A 24,212-nucleotide genomic window follows, 5' to 3' on the forward strand; every position below is an offset into this window, starting at 1 on the left:
TGCGTGAACGACTTTTCGTCCGACTTTGATTTTTCTTCCTCAAAAACAGGATATGCAGGTGAACCCAGGAGAGTATTAATTGGCTAAGCAAGCTGTTTCATTTCAGACAATTTCATTTCGTGAAGTGCAGTTCTTAATATTTAAAGTTTGACTCACCCTCAGTCCCCCACTCACCTCCCTCGGATACTCACCCGTTCACCTGTGAGTTGAACTCCTCTCTCGTCAACGCTTCCCATACCAACCCCCATCTTGCTCCCACCTTTCTCTGCCCATGTTAATCCAGAATATCTAGGCTAAAGATTGCTTGAACCAAAGTCAGCCCCACGCGTACGATGTGATAGCATTTTGACCAACGGTAGACTCTTTTGCTTAGTTGGATTGGCTGATCTTATTTGCCAACATTGCAGACGCATTTGTGAAACAATTGCTTAACAGTTTAGTTAATTTTAATCCTGTGGTCTGCTTGTTATGCAATTCTTTGCTTGACCGATTTTTCGTCTCACGATTTGGACTTTTGTCCACAAAAACGGGATAAATAGGTTACGTGCGGAGGGCATTAAGTTCTCTTTGTGACTTTTGGTTCACTAGTCTCTAGTATCGAAGTATTCTATTCGCCAAAATTGTTTTGAGGATGCAAATTCATGATGTAAAGGGCGTTCCTTAATGTTTGAGATCCTCTGTCACCCCTCAACACTCCCCCATATAGGATCCTCCACTTGACGATTTGAACCCCACGCTCATCCAGCTCTCGGCATGCTACCCTCATGGCACTACAATCTCCCTCCAGTCTTCTCACCCGTAATGCTAATATTCTTTCTGGCTTTTGTGCCAGCTGGCTTTTGCCAAAGCCATTTGAAGTCATTTGCTCTCAATTTGGAGGCAGGTTATCGCCATAACAGCAGTTCAATGTAGCTTTTCAACTTGGCCTTTTGAGCTTCACCTTAGCAATGTAGATTGGTTGTATTGTTGTTAGTTTATTTGTGTCATGCGAAAAGAGTGAGAAAAAATTTTGACTCCAGTTGCTATCATTTTGTGGGTTCTCACTTTTTTCTGGGTTTTTGATATTTTAAGCAAGAGACATTGTTTTTAAATGCTGCATGGCACAATTATTTTCAGAAAATTGCCGCCCTAATCTTCTGAACTGGCTATCATATTGCTCCTATTTTTACAATCCAATAAATTTGTGTTGTATTTGTGCTCTGTCTTTTTTGTAAGATGTTTTTGACTTTGATCTTTCAAAATGGGATAAACAGGTAACGCCCAGTGCGCATTAAGTTTAATTAGAGGCCCATTGCTGGTTTCAGTATCCTTCAAGTGCTGCGAGGTAAAGGTAATGTGAACGCTTAAATTCAAGGTGAAATTGTCCTCTGCGTTTTTTGTTAAATTGGTCTTTAATTGACGTACATTCATAAAGAGCCTATGCAATCTAGAATTGTTTTTAGAGGCCCAAATTCAAGTGCACACTTTCGAATTTCTCCAGGCACAGGGGCCAGTGAGCCTCCTGTAGGGCACAAAAATATGTTACTGCGTAGTTTTTAGTGGCAAGGGTTTTTAACATTTTAATATCACAATTTTTAGCAATTTTTTGATAAGCCTTGTAGGTTTTCTCAAGTTTTAGGAAATTGGTCATTTTTTAGTTTCTCCTGCTTTATTGGACAGGGAACGTCCTCAAGGGTTCAGGGAACTCCACGACAGGTTACTGCATGACTTCTAGGGGCAACGGAATGGTTTTTATTGTCGCTAATTTTAGCAATGGTTTGATAAACTTTGAAGATTTTGAAGTTTTTGTTATTTGTGAGTTTCTCAAGCCATGGGCCAGGGAAATTCCTCTAGGGTTTGATAATAAGTTAGTGCAGAATTTCTAGGGGCAATGGAAGGTCGTTCAACGTTAGATTATCACAATTTGTTGCATGTTTTGATATAATTTAAAATTTTTGCATCTTATTGATCAGTTAAACTTGCGCTTTTGTATAGTTTCTCGAGACAATTTTTTATATTTTTGTCCTTTTCTGAGTTTATCGGTGAAACTGTTTTTTATGTCTTGCAGATGAGCGACTGGACAGGTTCGAGAAACAAAAAAATGGTTTCGATCATAGTAATTTGAGAAAATTAGAATTTTAATTTTTTTGAAATTTTCATTTTTTTTAAAGGTATTATTGGCTACTAAAGATAAAAACTCGAGAATTATGACAATTACCTGTCCAGTTTTTATCTTTAGTGGCCGATAAACCGCTTCCAATCCGTGTGCGTGGTTGAATGGAAATACTCAAATGGATCAAATTTCGCCTTCAGGGTAAAAGTTTCTAGAGTATTAAGAATGATTGTTTTGATTAGTTTTTTTGATTACCTTGGTTTCTCAACTTTTGAGACTGTTTGTTTTTTGGTTGGCATTGTTCAATTGATATGCTGGTCAAATACTTTTGTGGCAAGTTTTAAATTCATTTTTTTGACCGTATTGCAGGACTTGTCTGGTATTTTTACTTAAAAGTTTGTTTCGCTTTAACTCATTTAGCCGCCTCTTTTAGATATTTTGCATGAAGTTTTTTTTCTCTAAGTTAGTTTCATTGTTCGCTAAATTTTCTCAAATGACGTTTAAACAGCAGTTGCTCAGCAAAGCAATCTACAATGAATAGAATAATTATTGACAAACGACATCCAATTAGAAAAGGGATAAACCCATAAAGCATTATTATAGATGCCCGCTACTTGAACCTTATGATTATAAGTCTTAGATGACATCTCTAATGCTTTTGTTCATTGATACTTGCCTCTGTATCCTCTCATTAAGAAGCAGGAGTAAATGCGAATTCCAATCAAAAGTTTTCGCACTTAAGAAATGTTTTTTTTACAACAATCATTTTCATTGTTTTCTGTTCCTTCAATGCCAAGCGGTGTTATGGGAATCAATGGTGGCTATTTTTTGGTACTATGCCGGGCATGTTTGCTAATTGGCCCCACTTCTTTAGCTATTTTAAGTATTCTGCCTTCTAACATTCCCATTTTGAAGAACTTTCTCAATCACATTGGATACCACAGATCTATGCGGGGACAGCTATATTGAGTTGCATATGTTTCGATTAGTGAGGTAACCTGCCCTGTTTGTCTTTTAATAATGTGATTTTGTGTGGGACTGATTTGACTTCCTCAGAAGGAACAGAACAATCTAGCCGCGAACTAAAGCTTAAAATTGCAGTGCAGTTCTCTTATAGCTCATTTAGTTTCTGAATTTTTCTGACCACCGAAGCTAGTGTAAGAGCTCAAATTGATTTAAGTTATTAATAGACTCCCTCATCTTCTCAGCAGGCTATTATAGCGCTCCTATTTTTTACGACTAAGCGAGCGAAATTTTTTTGTTCACGTGCGGCTTTTAAAAGCAGTTTTTTGCAACTTTTGATGGTTGAGGTTTGGTTATGATATTGTATTAGTTTTAGGCTTGTTTTGATAGGAATTGAAGGTTTCAAATTGTTAATTTGAGTAAAATGCTAATTTGGAGGTTTTTGATCATTTTTGCTGATTTTTAGACGAAATTTAATGATTTTTTGCCTGTTTTTTGTTTTAATGCTTCAAGTGGGATTTTAATATAAGCTTGTTACTTAAAGAATGCTCAGATAACAATTGACTAATGTTCTTTTGGTAAAAATCATTTTTTTAAATGAAAATTGACAGAAAAATTGAGAAATTTTACATTTCTCTTTTTTTTATGCAGTTTTTCCTTTTTTTTCAATCTTAGACAAGTTTCTTAACCTATTATGACTTGCCCATTGTTTTGTGAGCTTTTCATTGCTCTAACTGCAAAGGAACTTTATTCGGCTTTACGTTTCCTTGTACTATTAAAAACAGCTCATTAAGTTTTTCTAGTTTTTTTTGTTCAATTTGTTTTCGAATGCCGTTCCGAATGCTATTTTTCCTTAAATTTCTTATTGCATTTGTGGAGGTTCAGGGTTCACAAAAGTTGTTCTATTTGTTTAGTCATAAGTATGGGCAATTTTCTCCTTTGAGTCGTTTCCGGAATTCTTCCGGCTATGTTTTTTTTTTACTTCGTCGAACACAAAAATGTTTAAGATTTTCCAATGCATCCAATTTTAGATGCCCGCTATTTGAACGTCGTTCCTATAAGTATTAGTTACCTCTCTCTAATGCTTATTGGTATTGATAGTAGCCCCTGTAGCCTCTCTCTGAGAAACAGAAGTATGTTCAACTACGAAATGCCATCAAAATAAATTGGACTTAAAAATGTTTTTGTACAAAAATCTTTTTTTTTAAATATCTATTCTTTCAATCCCAATCAGGCTTATTGGAATCAATGGCGGCTATTTTCCGGCAATCTGACGGGTATGTTTTTTTGTTTTGAACCGACCGACCCTAACTGTTTAATTGCTCTCAAGCGAACTTTGTAGCAATTGTATTACTGCTGTGGTCATGCGTTTTTTCGCTATATTGATTTTTAACCCTTTCTATTTTTCGCCCTAAAAAAACTGCATAAACAGTTTACGCCCAGAGGGCTTTAAATTATCTTAGAGCCTTACGCCACATACATTATAAGTTTAGGATTCACCGAAACTGCTTTGGAGACATACATTCATGGTGTGAAGGGAGTTTCTTAGACCTCCTTCACCCTCGTCAGCCTCATTACACTCTTTGATAATGACTCTACGTTTTTGAGGTGAAGTGTTCCTGTTTTATAAAATTGTTCATGCACTAATCCCTTTTTGTTAATTTTTCAATGGTTGACTCTTTGGTTTCTGTTTTTACTGGTTTATTATTTTTGCATGAAGATGGCTACAGTTTTACAGAACGTAGAATGCTGAACAATTAAATTTACGCTACTCCCGTAAACTCTTCATTCTAACATTTGACACCTGTTTCGCTCATATTTGAGATATGTAGTCGCCATAATTTGTATATTTTTTTCTGTGCTTTTATTAATCGTAAAAAAGCCTTTTTCGGTAGTTTTTTCTTTCATTTTTTGTTTCCTGTTATTTTTTTGTTTTCTATATTTCAGTTCGTCGAGTTTGTTGGAACTAGTATTACAATCTGTTGCAATCTGTCTGATCTCCAGTGTCTGAAATGACTGATGTTTTTTTACAAAATTTTGTGGTGCTCGCGCTAGTAATGAACAATTTTGCCTTGAGTTTTATTTTCTTTTCTTTTTTGGTAATAGATTTTCACATACGCCAAAACAAAAAATCTACTTTTTTATATTTCTGTTCCGTTTCTAAGAAATTCTGTGTCTTGCTTTGCCAATTTTTTCTAATGGTTAGCAGTGTTTATTGCGGAATTCTGAATTTTTTAGTGCATTTTTGTGACAACTTTTAGCACGGTCAGTTTTTGAGCTTATCAGTTTTTGTCGATGTTGGTTATTTTGGCTATTTTTGCAGATATATTACCAGATGTTTGTAATAATACAAGATTTAGCGGTTTCACTGTGAGTTTTCTCTGTCTTATCCTTAAGATTTTGTCTTAGCCTTAAAATATGTTCTTCATTTTTGGATGGCTTCTCAACGACTTCGTATTTGTTTTTGTCTTATGCGCTGAAATTTTTCTTGTTACGACAGGATTTAAATAAATATTTTAGTTTTCATAGTTATCATAAATGCTTTCAGACATACATTAAGGTTTTGCTTGTCAATTGCATTAATACATTGATGTATTATGTCGAGGAATGCTGACATTTTCCTTTTCCATTGCTGAGATTTCGGCCAATTCAAATTTAAACCGATTTAAAAGTCGTTAAACTAATTTTTTGCCTACGATTTCGCCAAAAATTGTTTTTCAAGTTGATTGAAAGTCGCTTGCTAATGCTAAATTGTTTGTGATTGTCGATCATTACCAGTCCTCATGATTCAATTGGATTTTCTATTTAAATGGTAGTTTGCCTTGTGATCTAAGTTGTCTCTCAGATCTTACACAATAAATTTGTTGCATCGAGTAGAAATAGTCTGGGCAGCAATAGTCCACTCTCAAAGAGTGGTTTTTGTATAACCTTTGTAAATACATTGATTGGATTGAAAAAAGATATTTAGTGAGCAACTAAATAATAAATTTTTATTGTGCATTTCTAGATCAGCTTTTTTTCGCGTGCAATTCAGACTGATTAATGTTTAATGCAGTGATTGTCTTCAGGATTAATTTGGCATGTAACCTCAATATGAGATTGCATTCATGGGATTAAAATGGTGGTTCTTAGGGATATTTCCTCTTTTAAGCAGTGTTCACACATAAACATACATGAACTATGAATAGATAATTAGACTGGAGCTTTGTCTGAGAATGCAGTCACTTGTATAGTTTCTATTTACATTCTCTATTCTCAATGGTCGCTCCGTTTCTTCTGTTGAGTGTCTCAAGTTTTGCTCTGGTCTGTGTCTGAGTGGGAATAGAGAGGTAGTATTGGGTTTCACACAGGGTCCTCCACTTGTTCTCCAGATAGGCTATCCTAATGGGTTATGAATGAGGCTATTGTCGATTGTGCTGTGCTAGTTACTGTCTATCATTCCCCAAACGCCAACTGGTCCCTAAACCGATAGTTTATGTCTTAAGCTTTTCTTAATAAATAATCATTTCATAACCTTAAGTGAATTTTACCTATCGACTTTTTAAACTCGGTGAATGTTACGTACTAGAATTTTGTGAAGGTTGGGTTTTCTTTAAATAATCTAATAAAAAATGAATTTAATTCCTGCTACTTTTCTGTCTATTGAAACTCCTTAAACCAATCTCTTGAATTGCAGAGATTGAGTTTGCTTTCATCTAGAATTTTTTTAGCATCTTAGATTTGAGCAAGTGTCTTTTGGGTCTAATTCACGTTATATGATTTTGTGCTCTTTCTCTTTTATGATCATTTCTGAAACTTTTATCATCTGTTGTAAAACTAGTTAAGGAAAATTTGCGGCTTACGTGGTTTGAATATGGTATATTAGAATTGCTTGTTAAGCCTTTGAAAGGGATTTGCCGTTACTTGGGGTTAATATTTATAGGCTAATTGACACTGTTGTTTATCTGTCTGGGAGTGCGCACTTGTGGTTTGAAGCATGTGTTGTGTCGGGTTATTTTGTGCTGGCAATTTTAAACTAAATACCCCCCCCCCCCCCTCCCTCTCCCTGTACAATTGATCCCATTTCCGTTTCCATTTAACCCAATTCGACCGCCTGGGCTTAGCTGCCAGTTGACTATAGTAATCTGTAGGGGCTGGAGGTGCTTAGGAGTGGATAAATAGAACAAACAAACTATTCAGATACGGTTGGTTATTGTAACGGCCGAAGAGCGAAACGGAATTAAGTAATTACCGAATGACACCAGTTGCAGAAGTGGAATAGCAGCAAAAGCCCAATTTATCGAGTCGTTTGCCTCAAATTCAAATAGTTTGAACGCTAAAAATCTGGAATATCGAAGCTGTCACGATAATTAACGACTATTGACCGAAGAATTTCGGCTTTCCGTGTTTTCGGTTTGAAAATGTTTGTTGAGTCCATTGTAACAATTACGTTGATCAAATGGTCTCCACCGGAATAATATTCAGTTAAAAGTCTTGTTGATCACGAAAGCTTTTAGCTGTAGTAGTTTTGCAATGTGTTAGCTGTTGTTGCTATGTCCTCTCCCTCGTGTCCAACTTATGGCCCCTTCCTTGTCACCATTTGTTTGTTGTTGCCAGATTTGGAAACAATTGGGATTAAGAGCGAGTCCGGACCTGACCATTTAGTTGGGATTGTAGTGTCCACCGTGGTAATTCAGAACACCTTTGCTTGTTTTAGCCTCATTCAATCCACTTGCTGTTGTCCCTTGTTTATATATTGTGCCCTCTATTGCCTTCTGTTTTGACGGTCTGCCAGAAACAATACTGTACACAACAAACTATCATTCCTGATTCGCTAAAGTATACAGCACTTTAGGCTTTGATTTATTAAGTTTGCATTCAGCTGAAGTTTTCGGTGTTTTCGTCGCAAGATTTGGATGGGCGGATTTTATGATTGATTACCAGCTAATTGAAATTTATTTATTTAAAGACAACACTGTCCACGAGCTTTCGATTAGGAAGCCATCATTGCAAATTTTTTGGAGGAAAAGCTTGTTGTTTATAAAATGCCTCTGTTTTCAAGAGATAGTGAAAATCTAAAAGTTCAGGAGTTCGAATTTCGTGTCAAGCTTTTGATTTTCACCATTTTTTCACTTGAATGGTTGAGATCCTTTGATCATTTCGGAGTGGATTATTTTAATCTCTTTCGCTTCTGTTAACTGAAATCGTTTGCTTGGTAATTGGAGGCAGTTTATCGCCAAAGCAGCGTCAAACGTAGCTTTTTAATTGTATCAAATGGCTTCTGAAGACCACTAGGACTTTGAGTTGGTCTTCTGCACTTCACGTTAGCTTTATCTATTGGGTGTACTGTGCAAAACGAATGAGAATAAAAATTTCATTTCCGACTTCAGTTATCATTTTTTTGGCTTATTATTTTCTGATCTTCAAGCAAGAGAATTCGTTTTTTAAATGCCTTTTGGCACACTTATTTATAGAAAAATGACGTTGTAGTTGCTGGTAACTGTTTGACCCGACTTTTCAAAGCTATTTTAGCGGCGAATGCAAAGTAAGCCGATAGGCAAGCAAGCCGACAGAAAAGCAAGCCGAAAGTTATGTAATAGTTATGTAATCTATCAGAAACAATACATTGTCAGCTGTTACAATCAATACTTAGCGTAGTATTATAGTGCATAATGTATTCCAATGCACCAAAGAAACAAAAATGCGTCTATTTTTAGACATCTAGGGGGTACGGGCTTCAGCAGACCGCTGTCCATGGCCATGCCTCTCATCCGCTGTGGGATGTAATCCGGAAATAGCGGGTCGGTTATCGCGGCGAAGCGCGCCAACCGGCCCGCCAGGGGCAACTTAAAATACGGGTATCCGAAAATTTTTCGGCTTACTTGACATCATTTTCGAAATTCGGCTTGCTTGCCTATCGGCTTGCTTGACCGCCACCTATTTTAGCTATTACGCCAAGTAACATTCATTATTTGAAGAACCTCCTCAATCGCTTTGGATGCCACAGATCTCTGTGAAACAGATATTTTGAGTCGCATATTTTGCGATCACTGGAGTCATATGTACTGTTGGTCTTGTAACGTGATTATTCGTGTGAGTTCTTGAAGTTTTGAAGCGACCCTGACAGTTGTGCTTTTCAAATCATTTTTTGTTTTTCTTTTAATTGCTCCCAACGAAAGTTTGAAGCAACTATTGTAGTTGTGTGGGTTTCTCGTATTTAAGCGAAACTGTTGCTTAACCGTCTTGACCTCTCTATTGACTTTTGCGTATTCACTTTTTGAGGTTGCGTGGTCTAAATGGCTCTTTCACAATTCTAAGCAGCTGGACTCAATTGGAATAAATTTACTTTTAATGAATTTACTACAAAAAAAAACAAAGTTAAATAAAAGAGCGCCGGGATTGGCTGTACTAATTCAATTTCGGTATTTTTTATCATCTATAATATCGTATTGATAGCATCATTTCATGCCACTGTGAAGTTTTTGCCCCACCCCGTTAAGACAAGCGGCATTCATACCCCGTCTTGTTGGTGAAGCAGGGGGCAGTATTGAGCACAGTCGTTCAAGAGAAATTCGTCCGACGTTAGCCCGATATGGTTCATTGTTCTCAAACGAAGTTTGAACGGATTATTGTAAACGTGCGAGTATTTTTTATGAACAATTTTCACTTGACCGTTTTTGCACTTGACCGTTTTTGCACCCTTAGCGACCACGCTCATCCCACACTCCCTCAATTAAGCTGAACCTAGCCTCCCTAAACCGTTGCTAGCTAATGACGAAGCCAACCGTTTGCCAGTTGTTAGAACAATTCGCCCGACTCTTGTTGGTTATTAATTGCCACCGTCAGCCTCTCACGGCTTTTATTTAGGCGCTCTCCTTTTTTCACAATTCAAAAAAATGAATTGTATTGGGGCGCTGTCTTTTTTTTAAGATCTGTTCGCACATTTTCATGATTTTTCAAGTCAAATTGGAGTAGGGATTTTGGTCACGCCGAAACAGGAAGTGGAGCGAAAAAGCGAGTGCTTTTGCGGCGTGAATTTTTTTGCTCTATTTTTAAAGTAGAGTGAGAAAACGGTGTTTGAACAAAAATTCGCTTTCTCGATAGTGGTGTTTTGTTCACATGCGGCCATTTCACTTTGATTTTGTTTTGTTTTTTCGACTTTTTGAATCGGATTTTTTCTGAATGGTTTTCCCAATCCATTCATAGGTCTTGCTAGGCCTAGTTTTTTTATTGAACCAAATTTCTCTTTCTTGCTGGTGGTTTTTTGTTCACTTGTGGCATTTTGTTTGATTTTCTGTTTTTTATCTGATTTTTTTTTGGAAATCGTTTTCCCAACTTATTCATAGTCCTTTGAAGGTAGAATCTTTTGGTTAGTCAATGAAAATTCTTTGAATTGTACGCGAGGACTTGTCCTGCTATGTTGTTTTTCGCTTTACCTTCTGTTAACGTTTTTTGTTTTACATAAGTCTTGATTTTCTCGTTTGACTTCCGACTTACTTGTCTCTTTTTTACTACTTTTGTCTCCTTTTTTTTCTATCTCAATCCCGATGTGCATCATTCGTTTCAGCGGCGGCTATTTTTCAGAAATTTGCCGGCTACGTTCAATTTGTCTGATTCTAATCCGTTTTGCTCGGATCTCCATTTGCTATTTTTTGGACAAGTTTTTCTGAGCTGCAGATTTTCAGCCGAAATATACGCGCCTTTTTGTTGGCAACAGAGGTAATTTTGCGAACCGATAGGTAGTTATGGTGATTAACTGGATTTAATTGCTCTCAAATGAGAAGCCATTGCTGTTAACGTATGTGTATTTTTTTATGCAAATCTTTTGCCTGTGACTTACCAATCAATGACTTCTTCGTGTGATTTTTGAGTGATGTCAATTGCTCTAACTCCGAAATAATGTTTGTTGTTCAAACGACACCAATTGCTAGAGTTTTTAATTTGAGGACCTGGCAGCCGAGAGGTTAATACCTCCGTCGAGTTCATGGAATCGGTCTTAGGAGGTCCAGTTTGAAACCCAACTTAAACTGATATTTTGCACCGATAAACAAAAATTTTTCTAGGCTACCGCCCCTGAAGTGAATTGCGCCGCCTGCCATTTGAGAGGAATTTTCCGGAGGTTAGTTGCTTTATGTTTGTTTTAGAGTTTACTCACTTTCTAAAGCCATATACCTCTCATTTAAAAAATGGTCGATTTAGCCTTGGGTATATAGTCATCAGACCCTATGAGCAAGAAATCCCAAGCCATGGAGACGAGAGCATAGGTGCGAAGACCCCCTGTTGTCCTAACTCTTTAAGGAGCTGAGTTAAGCCTCACGTATCCTTAAAGCCATCTTTCGGGACAGAGCAGAACATGAGTTGTCTAGACCGCATATATGTAGTCGCTCTTCATCGGTTTAGCACTGGGGTCACAGTTGCAACACTACAGCTGCTACAAGCTCTCTCATCTCAACCATACTAACCCTGCCAACTCACTAGGTAGAGAATTTTCAGCTACTTGTCTTGATTTAAATTTCGTTATTTTGTTGACTTTCAGTCAGACGATCTTTTGGTCTTTAGAGACATTACCATAGTTGAGGTCTGTGAGACATGACGGCAATAGCCATCTCTTAACAGGGCACCACCAACCAGCACTTTTGCTCCCTTCTTCGGAGCGTTCTTTTCGATGCTTGCTCCAACTCCTTCATATCAGGCTCGTGCCTGCGCTAATGAATGCCGGACTGGCATAGAATTCAGAATTAAAATTGTTTTGAGTCCGAGCTGGCTTGTTCAGGCTATCCGCTTAGCTAACTACTGTTAACCGAGCTCGCTGCGGTTACCCCGGGGGCACCACGTGCAGGTTGTGGATCACGTCTATGCACTGGATTACTTACGCTCCTCCAAAGGTGTTCGTCTCAGTTTGGCACTCCCATGTCTCCCAATCTTTGCTGTATTCCACTAAACATCCTTTTCTACCGTTTCGAACAGGTTTTTGTATAATAAGTTAGCGAAAATTGTGCTTGATAAAGGCCCCTTGGTTCCAATTTTGATTCAATGTCATTGGAATCAACTGCGGCAATTCTCCAACAATTTCAATGCGCTTTCTTTTTGACAGCGGAGCAATGTTGTTTACGACCAATTAATTGCTCTTGAACAAATATTGAAGCAGTTACTGCTTCAAGGCCTTTTATTGACACGAAGAGGAGGAGTCGTATGACATACGTTTTTTAGCTGAGGCAAGTTTGTTCTTCACTTGATTCTCGAGTTCTTTCATGTCAAACCTTTTTTTTTTGAACGTTGACTTCTCGGCAGCTGAATTTGTAATGCAGTGTATTACGGAATCATGAAGATGTCCCACATAAGTCTCACCTACCTATCGAAACTACAAAACAACCACCTACCTAAACCCCTGACTGACCCCCCCCCCCCAAAAAAAAACGACCCCTCTACCTGTTCTGCCTTACCCCTACCCCCACAAGACAGCCCCCACCCCACACCAACTCCCTACACCTACCTAACCCCACACCTAATCCCTGAACACCTATCTATCTACGCCTGCCTCCACGCCACCATCGACCTACCCTCCCCCCCCCCCCCCCCCAACAACCTTTTCCCCTCAACTACTTACTGCGCCCCACCTCCTATACCTAAGCCCTACTTTTGGCTTTTCTGTTTTGATTTTTCTGAAATATTTAGGGTTAGTTAAGAGCTTCTATTGAACGATTCTTTGAATCGTTTCCGGTATTTTACCGGCTGTTTTTAATGCAAAATGTTTGCTTGACTGTATTGACTTTTCGAGTAACTTTTGAGCCCTTGACTTTCGTTTTGCGTGATCTAAATTTTTCTCATTTGCAATTTTAAGCAGCTAAACTCAATTTGCGGCAGTTCAGTACTAAAATTCAAATAGTCATTTCACTGAAATTAGTGCAATTTTTTACTTTAAATTGGAGACTGAGGCAGACTGCAATCGATTCGAACTCCCATCTTTTGATTGGGATAGAATTGTACTCGTTCTTTAATTTAGGTGCTAAAACACGCAATTTTCTGTTGACTTCTAAATTTGAACAACTGTTGTTTAAATTGGTATTGAGAAAAGTGTGTTTTTAAGGTGGTCAATTTGCTTGCAATGTCGAAATTTGGATTATTCGTGTCGAATCTGGCATATTAGTTTTAATTGTTATTGCAGCAGGTAACTTGTCGTACCCTTCGAATCTGAGGTACTGGAAAGTGGGTCGCAGTGTGGAAGAGTTCCAAGAGTGGGATCACGCAATTGTATCAATTGGATTTTGAGGCAATAGAAAAAGTTTGGAAGTTGTGTCATGTTTTGCTTGTCTAGCTGCCTGCAGCCATGACTTGGTTTGCATAAAGGCATTGCTTGTTGTTTTGTCTTTCACTTGACTTCATTTTGAAAGCGGAGGAAATTTTTGGCACAAGTTGTTATTCCTTTCCCTCATTGAATTCTCTCTTGTTTTTCCGCATTGGTTCCTCCTAGTATTACAATTATGGACTAGCTGCTTTATTCTCTCTTAACTTTACTTACACTTGCTTCACATATAGCTAGAGGCTGCAATTGTGTTGCAAGTATTTCACATGTTTGCCGTTTATGTGTAAGTGTGTTTTTGTCACATGTGAGAAAAGGAATAATTCAACTTTCTCCAGATTCTTAACTGCTGTCTTCCTATCTGGTTGTGGTTGTTGTTGTCCATCACTTTTGGTTTCTACTGCTCAAGTAAATTAGCTCATCAACTATTAATCTTTTGATTCCACAGTTGTCTTGTTTGGAATAGAACGTGAGTGACCGTTTCCAATTGAAGGCTGCTGTTAGTTTAACTCAAATGGAATTTACTTTTGGTATTAGCGTTTTAAAAAGGATTTGATGCCGGTTTGTTTAACTTTAGTGGTTGGAACAGCCGCTTGTTAAAAGTTACTTTTGAATCGTGTGAAAATTGAGCTGACCGTTTGTCTCATATTTTTGTTCTTTGCTAAACCATCTTTGCTGAATGTTTATGGATAATTTTACAGCTCAATTGTATTTCGGCAGTTTTGTCCATTTTATCTATACTTTCCTCAACGATGTGTGTGGAAATTGAGCTTTGATGCAAATTGTATTCAACTTTCAGTTGATATATAGCCATTCGATATGAACTTGGTGATGGCGCCGGTTGTGACGTAAGGTGTATTTGAATGCGTATGTGCTGTGCTGCGTCCGCGTGTGTTTGGTTGTTTTTATGATGTCTGCTTTATGGTAGCGTATCCCATGAAATTGGAGTCATTTGATGCGTTTTGAAGGCGCTCTTGGTCTCTCTGCCTTCTTTACTACCCACATTCTTTCAAGGGCCATTAAAAGGCTCTGAAAGAAAGACAGAAATAGTCACTACTACTGCTGCTACTACGCTAAAACACTACCAAGTACAAACTGATTCACGTAACCAAGCATGCTAATCAAGTTATCTCTGTTAAAATTATCAAAATAATATACAGAGGTCATTCAAAAATATCAACCATGCAAGGCTGTGTAAAGATGAAGCCTATTTCTCTTTCCTTTGATTATTTATGGCCTTGCTTTACTAGCATTTGCAGATTAAGCGAATAAAATATCGACGTTATTGTTAGATTGGGTTTTTCATACAGTGTTACCACCCTCTTGTTTATTTGACGTCACTCTCTTACAACACATTGCAGTTATGATTAGAGTTGGTTGTTTGTGGTTGGTTGGTCTATTGTGTTACTTTACTTCGGTTCTGTTGTGATGAGCTGTGAACACGTTGCAACTTCGGCTATGGAGGATTCCGCCGACATGCACAGCGAGTGCAGTTTAGTCAGTAGCAGTGGAACCAATGAAGACCATCACCCCCTCACCAAAAGGACAACTGGAGTTGCCGCGCCAGATTCTGTGATCACGACGTCCAATACCTATAACAGTAACACGGACACCAGTCTATCTTCGCCTACCCCTTATTCCAGAGTATCATCAGGTAGTCATCCCGATAACCAAACGTATTCTGAAATCAACGACCTGTCTATGATTCGAGGTATGCCTAATTATCCCTCTATTGTGTGCGAAACTCCAGACCAACGTATCTTTCTTGCGACTCACGACTATTCAAATGAAAATCAGCATATATACTCAACGATATCTAAGACGGTTCCACCTGCTCCTGTTACCTCAATGACCATGCCAAACGTCGACGAGGAGTTTGCGAGGGAACTTTGCACTCAATTGACAATTGCAGTTGGGGACCACCACGGAAGTAGCAGTAGTCCGCAACCCTATGCCAGGGCAAGCACTATGCCACGTCATCATTCCTCATCTGGTGGACAGAAAAGTAGCAATCAATCTACTGCAGGGAGCACAGTGAGTACAGCACCTGCAGCTGTCCAGAACAGTAATACTTACTTCAAGCCAGTTCGGCTACCGAGTGAACAGACTCAACAAACATCGCCTGTTGTGTGTGATGCAATGGGAGTAGTTACGTCTGCTTACTTGGTGCAACAACAGCAGTCTTCAGACACGCAGCTGCAAGAGTCCTCCAGTATCTCTTCGCCAATATCCTCCATATCGCCTCCAGTCGTTATTTCTCCAACTGATGAGAGCACTGAGAGTCCTGAAAAGACTAATACTACTACTTCCTTCGCTACCGGGGTTATCTTGGAGAGAACGGATTTAACACGAAGGGCAGAGCGAGAGACGTCAAAAGCCAAATTGATTTTCTCGAATGCCCAATTGGAGCGGATTTCGAAGAGAGCGACACCTGTTCAGTTTGAAGATCCTTGGCCTATGCGATCTCAATCTGTGCTCAGCAGCAGACAGCCTCCACGGAAACCAGAGAGAGTCGACTCACTTGCAAGGAGACGAAATATCTCGCCATCTGCTAGTTACAACGCACCGACATTCTCATCAGCATATCAGTCAAAATCTTTTGATGAGAGCGCCTCAGACGTCGGAGGTGCTCCCAACTCCTCTGGCATGTCTCGCAAGAGCTATACTCGGACAAACATGGGAGATGGTGCTATGTCCACGTGTCAAAAAGACAGTTGGAATTGGTCATCATCTGAGGGTCCTCAATCACAGCAGAAGTTGGCGTTACGAGTGGTTTCCACCAATTACTACACTAATCCAGCTGAAAGAGGAACCCCAAGCAGCAGTAGAACTACTCACGTCCAGTTTGAACCTGCCCTGTCCGTGATTCCTGCTGGATCGTCAATTATAGATGCGGCCTCATACCCTTATTGTCAAACCGTGGCCGAGGAGGGACCAATTTCGTCATCACTTTCATCGCGAGGATATGGAAAGAATAGTAGCGTGTTTACACCCTTTGAAGAAGAACACGAGTTCTATTCTACCTCAAATATAGCCACCGTAGCCACCTCTAGTTCGCGCTCTTCCTCCTCTCAAGTTCTACATTCCACCTCGGCTTACTCTCTGCCCTCTTCTACAGACGAGGCAACACTCACTTTGTTGAACAGGTTGCCCCAGTGGGTAAGGAAATGGCAATGCTCTCAACATTTGTCCTTAGTTTGCTATCTGTTTTGAAACGAAAGCAAAATTCAAAATTGGCATCCAAATTGGTTTTGGTTGATGATCTGAAAGATAGTTTTATATTCACGTCAGTCAATTTCTGAATGATTATGGAAGAGTGTTGGTCTTTTTTATGCAACTTTTTCGCATGATCATTTTGCGTTTTTATTCTAGAACATTCTTTAACTTCTCAAGTGACTTTTTCACGCTTTCGTTCTTCATTTTTGAGTGATCTCTATTGCTCTCATTCCGAAGTAAAGCTTGTTGCTAATATAAAGTCGGTTTAAGTTTACAGTAGAGATTCTGTTTTTAATTACTCTCGGACAAAGTCTGAAGCAATTGTAAACGTGTGTGTCTTTTTAGGCAAAATTTTTGCTTGACCGTTTTTGCGTTTTTGTTTTAGAGGTCTCAAGTGGTCTCGCTTATCACGTTTGTGTTTTTATATTTGAGTGATTTCAATTGCCCTCATTCCGAAGTAAAGTTTGTTGCTACAATGAAAACGATTGTTAGATGGGAACTGACAAATGCATAATAGCCGAGTGGTTAATCCTTCTGTCGGGAACTCCGAGGTCTCCGTCCTGGTTCGAATCCCACCCTGTTCGGGGTTTTTTGCACTTATAAAGAATAATTTATCTAGGCTACAACCCCTGAATTATATTGCCCACCTGTCGTTCGAGAACAATTGGTCCGACATTAGTCGGTTTATGTGCCTATAATTTTTAAAAGTTCTCTCAATTAATATTTGTAGAAATTATATTAGTCCGTTTGGTCGTTGTTAATGCAATTTTTTTTGCTTAAGCGAATTTTTTGTTTGACCTGGCGTTTTGACCTTTTCGTTTTAACCTTTGAGTTTTATCATGCCTGGCTTCTTAATATATCCGTGATGTGAATTGCTCTCATTCTGCCAAAAGTCAAATCACAAATGCGCCAAAATGGGTTTGATTTTAAATCTTAGTAGGGATCCATTATAAGCTCTTCTGTCATATTTATAAGACCCTTTGTAGCACTATACCCCCTCTTAGGCTATGGTGCCGCCTGTTTTTGAGAGCTATTCCACCAACCGTAGTCGGTTACCTTATTAGATTTTTTTCTAATTTTAGTGTTTAATTGCTCTCAAACGAAGTTTGAAGCAATTATATTAGTCCTGTCGGTCTATTTTTAATGCAATTTTTTGCTTGACGAATTTTTCGTCTGACGCTTTTGACTCTTCGTCCTCAAAAACGGGATAAACAGGTAGCGCTCACCGTGCATTAAGTGCTCTTAGAGCCTTTCAGCTCTGTTTAAGCTCAAATTGTTTTGGAGACTTATACTTATGGTGTGAAGGGCGGTTCTTAGAGGTTGGAGACCCCCTACACTGTTGCCCCCCACTATTGCCCTACCCTCTGCGCTGTTACACCCCACCCCACTTTTGCCCACCCCTTCCTGCTACCCACTCCTTCATGGTAATGGAATGATTTCAACATTTAAACTTCACGAATTTTAGCATTTTTTTTTTCAAGTTTTTTTTGACATTTATGTTTTCTTATTGAGATCTTTCCAGACCCAGGAGCCATAACACCTCATAAAGGGTTTAAGAATAAGTTACTGACAAATTTTTTTGGCCATGGAATAGTTTTTCAACTTTTCAATGTCACAAATTTTAGCAGTTTTCTGATAAACTTGGCTTTTTTGAAAATTTTTGTCGTTTTTTTAGGTTTTTCAGCCTCCTCTAGGGTTTGAAAATAGGTTACTGAATAAGTCCAAGATGTAATGGAATGTCTTGCATGATTTTAACAGCACGAATTTAAGTAATTTTTTTTTACATATTTTTCCATTTTTTTTCAATTTTTTGACATTTATAGTCATTGTTCCAAAAAAGGTTTTGATCAGAAAACGTCCGTTTGGGTTTGATAATAAGCTACTGGAAAATTTTTTCTGTTCGTTGATTAATTTTCAAGTTTTTTAGTATCACAAGTTTTAGCATTTTTTTGAATTTTTTTGTCATTTTTTTATGTTTGTCTAGCCTCAAGAGCCACGGAACCTCCTCTGAGTCTTTATAATATGTTACTGCATAGTTTATAGATGTAATGGAATGTTTTTCAAGTTTTTAATATCACAAATATGAGCAATTTTTTCAAAATATTTTTTAATTTTATGTTTTTGAATTTTATGTTTTTAAAAATATTTTTTAATTTTATGTCTTGGAGACCTTTATGTCTTTAATTTTATGTCTTTAAAAATATTTTTTTAATTTTATGTTTTTTAATTTTATGTTTTTAAAAATATTTTTTAATTTTGTCTTGGAGACCTCACAGCCAGGGGCTGTGAGGTCTCCAAGACACCCCCACTGGTAACCCCCCCCCCCCACTATTGCCCCAACCCCCCCCCCACCGCACTGTTGCCCCAGACCCTACTTTTGCCCACCCCCTCCCCCTCCGTCACCATCCAACGGTGCAAACCCCCCCCCCCCCCCCGGTGGCTACTGACGATCAACCGATCAATTTTATGCTAATTTTCACAATTTTTTTCAAGCTTTTTGAAAATTTTGTCATTTTTTGAGTTCTTTCAGCCCTAGGTGTCATGGAACCTTCTCAAGGTTTTTTAACAGCTCACTGCATAGTTTCTAGTGGTAGTGGAATGGTTTCAACATTTTAACATCACGAGTTTTAGCATTTTTTTTTTTTGACAAAACAGGCAAATTTTCTGAATTTTTTTAACATTTATTTTTAATTATCCACGTCTTTCCAGACGCATGGGCCAGAAAACGTCCTTAGGAGTTTGATATTAAGATACTGAAAAAGTTTTATTTGCCATGGAATAGCATTCAATTTTTTAATACGACAAATTTTAGCAATTTTTTGATTTTTAAGAAATATTTGCATTTTATCAAGTTTTTTCAATCGTCTTGAATTTTTCATCATTTTTTCCGGCACCAGGGTCCTAGGGACCTCCTCCAAGGTTTGATGATAAGCTGTCGCATAGTTTCTGGAGTTAATGGAATGGTTATCAATATTTTAATGACTCGAGCTTTAGCAATTTTTTGATAAAATTTAATTTTCAAATTTTAGGAAATTATTATCATGTTCTAAGTTTATGGATCTTTATGAGCCAGTGAAAGATTTTAAAGCTTGAAATATGGATACTGGATTGTGTATTGAGAGAATGGAATGGTTTTGAAGATTTTAATATCTTTAATTTTAGCAGGATTTTGTTAAAATTTGTGAATGTTTTCAAAGTTTTTGAATGTTTTTTTCCTTTTCTGAGTTTAACGATCATTGCTGGCCAACGAAGCTTTTCAAGTCTTGCAAATGGGTTACTTGACCAAAATCCAGAGACAAAAAATATTTTTGAACATTTTCACTGCGAAATCTGGAAGCTCTTTTAAATTTTGCAATATCAGTTTTTATATATTTACTAACAAGGCTAGAAAACTAAAATTTGCAGAGTCGAATCAAGCTAAAGCTAGCCTCACTAAACTGTGTCTTGCTACTGACGAAGCGAACCTCTCGCCGGTCGTTTGAGATCAATTCGCCCGACGTTAGTTGGTTATGTTGTGTAAATTGTGGTTTTAGTAAATATGCGTCTCCCCCTCCCCTGTGCCTGTAAGCCCATATGCACATTACTCAGCTCAATTGCGCCTGCTAGCTGCGAGTGTGTACTACTAAAAATGTTTGATTTTTTTTGTATCAGCCTGATTTAATGTAATCGTACGGCATTCTCTACGTAAACAGTAACGTTTTCTCATTATTCTGGAACAAAGTTTCTGTTTGACCGATTTGATCATCCCTCTCCGCCGGTCGTTTAAGAGCGATTCGTCTTACGATATGTGATTGTTTAATTGCTCTTGAACGCAGTTCATAGCAATTATTGTAAACGTGTGTGTCTTTTTTTATGCAAATTTTTCGCTTGACAATTTTGCGCTTTTCTTCTAGAACATTCTTTGACTTCTCAAGTACTTCTTCACGCTTTGAAATCGGTTATATAAAATCGGTTGGTGCATAGGAAACTTTAGTGACTCGTAGCGCAGTGGTTAGTGGGAGTGGCCATGGATCGAGAGGTCAGTGGTTGGAATCCCGGTGGGGTCGAGGTTTTTGTACCCATAACGAAAAATTGATCTATACTAAAGACCATGAATCGAATTGCCTCGCCTGTCGTTCAAGAGCAATTCTTCCGACATTTGTCCGTTTATGTTTAATTGCTCTTAAACGAAGTTTGTAGCAATTATATTAGTACTGTGGTTTTTTATGCAATTTTTTGCTCGGCCGATTTTTCATCTGGCTCTTTTGACTTTTCGTCCTGAAAAACGTGATCAGTAGGTAAATCTCGGAGGGCATCACGTTCTCTTAGTGCCTTCCGCCCCTACATTCTCTTAACAACGCATTTCAATCAAAACTGTTTTGAGGAGTCATTTCACGGTGTGATGGGGGGGTTCTTTATCTTGAAAGAATGACGAAGTTACACCTCACTACGCAATTACCAACTCCCACCACTAACATCCTCAATCCATTCTCCTCTATCAGGCTGTTTGGACCCCCTCTTGTCTCCAACCCTCCCAATCCTCCCTCCTCCAACCGAGTTCCTCCTGCATACTACCGAAGCCAACCGCTCGGCGGTCGTTTAAGAGCAATTCACCTGACGTTAATTGGTTAGGTTTAATTACCCTCGAACGAAGCAATTATTGTAGTCATGTATATTTATTTTTTGACGAGTTTTGAATGTTGCAAAATTCAGGTTTTACCTGATAAAAACTGCTCTTATTAAAATTTTGAAGATGGATTCCATTCAAATTATACCCATCAATTGGCAGCCAGCTGGAGGTGGCAGAAATGCATGCTGTGATTGGAAATTTTTCCCCCAAACTCCAATCGCACATACACGCTTGGCCCCTTCCCCATCAGCCTGTCGATTGAGAGCTTTCGATTGTAATCGGTTGTGTTAATTCTTTTTTGACCAAACACCATTGATTTGATTCCATAATTTTTTGTAGCAAAACTCAGACGTGGTCGCTAATTTGTGGCAATTTAGTAATTCCAACGATCATTTCAAAATTGCGCCGAGTATGTTTAATATAACTTATGCAATTTTACTCTATACGTACTTTTTCGGATAAAATTTTAGACACAAATTTTGGTGTTGCCTGATACAAAAGCCCTCTGGGGGTTTGCAGCGGATGAACAAAATGAAGTTGCAAGTTGATCAAATTTAACAAAGCATTCGAGCTGCTCTGTTTCAGCGTTCATTGTAGGGTCGCCTTGTGGGAAGAAATTTCACTGCAGGGTTGTAATTTTTTGCGCACATAGCTTGTTGAAACCTAAATTGTTTCAACTCCTACTGGAACTTATTAGTGCTTATTGGAAATCAATTTTGCCGAAATATTATTAGATACCTGAAAATGAAGGCTTAGTTTTGAGTAGCGCCTGATATGCAATACTCTTTGCGAGTCCAGTGTCAAAGGTGAGATGTTTTTCAAATGTTGAAATGTAAACAAAATTTTTTAAGATTAGTCACTTAGTGGCGCCTACACCACTATTAGTGAAAATATATCACAATCTACCCTGCATCGTTTCAGACTGCAAATTTATATAAATACGCTTTAGTATGTTTCTGTTTGAAGTTATCGGTGAGCATCAAATGAGTTTGAGTCATATTTAATTTTTCACTCGGGTTGTGTTGCTGCAGCTTTACGACAAGATCTCAGTGGAGTTGGCGGGCAGTTGTGGGAAAGAATGTATGTCCATAGTAGCAACAGACAGAGGGGAAGTGGGTGCTAGTCGCCTGGGCAGTGAAGTGGCTGCTATACTGGAACATCAGTTGAACACTGCCACCTCTTTCACACCCCACGAGTCTAAACAGCTGAGAGATCTCCTTTTACTCAACTACAACTTTATTGTAAGTAAATTTTTTCGTATGAGGTGACTTTTAATTTAAAATCGTAGTTAGTAGTGGTCGATAATAAGTTATAGTATCTTCTCTTTAGGCCCCTTAGTGACCCACTCCCGGCTGTATTAAAGAACAATTAACCCCTCATTTGTCGTTGGAGAGGAATTCGGTCGACTTTAATTGGTTTTAGTGCCGCAGAACTGTTTGTAGTGTTTTCTTTTTCGGCCTATTTTAGATAGCCAAAAAGAGGTTAGGATATTGATTATGCCAGAGAAATAACCGAAACGAGATTATTTCTGCTGTCAAATTATTCGATTTGAATTATAGATTCTAACATAAAAAATATTCTTGTTTGTTTTTTGGAGCTAAATTTGAGTTTCAATTCAGTTCTTGTCCTGCTTCGTTTTAACGCTATTTGGCGATAGGTGTTATGGTCAGTGGTGTTATAATTTTCCTGGTTGTCTGTCTTTCTTCACTAAAAGCTGACTTAATTCAAACTCTTATCGAACATCACAAGCGTCTTTGAAAACTAATTTTTTGGAGCTCTTCAGCAAAACCTATTGATGTTTCACTTTAGATATTAACTTATGTACGTTGCTGAAAATCTAGATTTCGTTTTAGCTTAATATGCCAAAATACACATTGTTTTGCAATTATTAAATCAGATTTGGTGTTTCTGACAAATTCATGAGAATCTCAAAGTCGGTCAATTGAAATCCATCTTAGGTCTGAAGAATCCTCAATTTTTTTTGGGTTTGGTCATAATTTAAAATTTGTGCTTATTTTCAATTTTTTTTCCAACTCATCCCTTAAGTAACACTTATCAGTTTCTAAGCTCGTTAACACTTTTCTGGTTTCCTAAAGTCAGAAGAGAATGAATTCCATACAAGTTCTATCTGTTGCTTTTCTTAAATAAATATTTCCAATTTTGTCTCCACATTTTTGTAGACATTGTTGCTACATTCACGGGAGTTAATTTATTTGAGCGTGATCGTCTAACCATAATAATCTTGCTCGCTGTATATTGTGGTGAGTCTTTTTATGCAACTTTTTTGCTTGACCGTTTTTAATTGCTCTTAATTAACGCAGTTTGTAGCAATTATATTAGTCCTATCGGTCTTTTATGCTATTTTCGCTTGACTGATTTTTCGTCTCACCCATTTGACTTTTCGTACTCAAAAACGAGACCAAGAGGTTGCGCCCAGTGGACATTAAGCGCTCTTAGAGCCTTTCAGCTCACTAATCTCCAAGTATGCGATTCACAGAAACTGATTTGGAGACTTATATTTATGGTGTGAAGGGCTCTGTCCTTAGAGGTTGACCCCCCTCCCCCACAACACGCCACCACTCACTTCCCCCCCCCACTCCTGCACATTATTCTTGCCGTAAGGGCACGTTGCAGCCAAAAAACCCGCCCACTGTCCCCCCCCCCCCATTAACCCCTGCTGCAGCCGCGGCTGTGCTCACCTCCCCTTTCAATTAAGCTAAAGCTAACCTCACTAAACCGTGGCTAGCTACTGACGAAGCCAACCGCTCGCCGTTCTTTGAGAGCAATTCGCCCGACATTAGTCGGTTATGTTTAATTTTTCGAGTGACATTTTTGCGTAATCCCTCACAGTAGCGAGGAGCGCGTGAGGTTGTGCTTGGGTTTTTGTGGTTATCGAATGAGGATTATTAACAACCCGGAAAGGGGGGCAAGTGGTTTTGCCTCGTGCATTTAAGTGGGACTTCGTCGTAGATTGAGAAAATGGTGTGTCAGCAATAATTTATGGCTGCCGTCAGCAATAATTTTATTTGCATTGGTGCGCTGTCTTCTTTTTT

At 38.3% G+C, this 24,212-nt stretch overlaps 2 protein-coding genes across 7 annotated transcripts in view; both read left to right on the forward strand.

Annotated features, from left to right (window-relative positions):
• LOC142339991 (serine/arginine-rich splicing factor 7-like) overlaps positions 1 to 24,212 on the forward strand; it is a 447,863-nt gene that overhangs the window by 204,270 nt on the left and 219,381 nt on the right. The gene's annotated exons all lie outside the window — the stretch shown is intronic.
• Positions 1 to 24,212, forward strand: part of LOC142339372 (peripheral plasma membrane protein CASK-like) — a 178,691-nt gene that overhangs the window by 98,842 nt on the left and 55,637 nt on the right. For 3 of the 5 annotated variants that reach the window (XM_075389378.1, XM_075389379.1, XM_075389381.1), the window contains one exon: positions 22,191 to 22,400. In XM_075389378.1, coding sequence (XP_075245493.1) covers positions 22,191 to 22,400 — 210 coding nt within the window. Of the gene's footprint in view, positions 1 to 13,930; positions 16,494 to 22,190; positions 22,401 to 24,212 lie in introns of those variants that run through there. The other 2 variants (XM_075389376.1, XM_075389377.1) reach the window with 2 other exon arrangements.

The sequence above is a fragment of the Convolutriloba macropyga genome, chromosome 5 (genome assembly GCF_964194025.1).
Source record: "Convolutriloba macropyga chromosome 5, txConMacr16.3, whole genome shotgun sequence".
Classification (NCBI taxonomy): Eukaryota; Metazoa; Xenacoelomorpha; order Acoela; family Convolutidae; genus Convolutriloba; species Convolutriloba macropyga.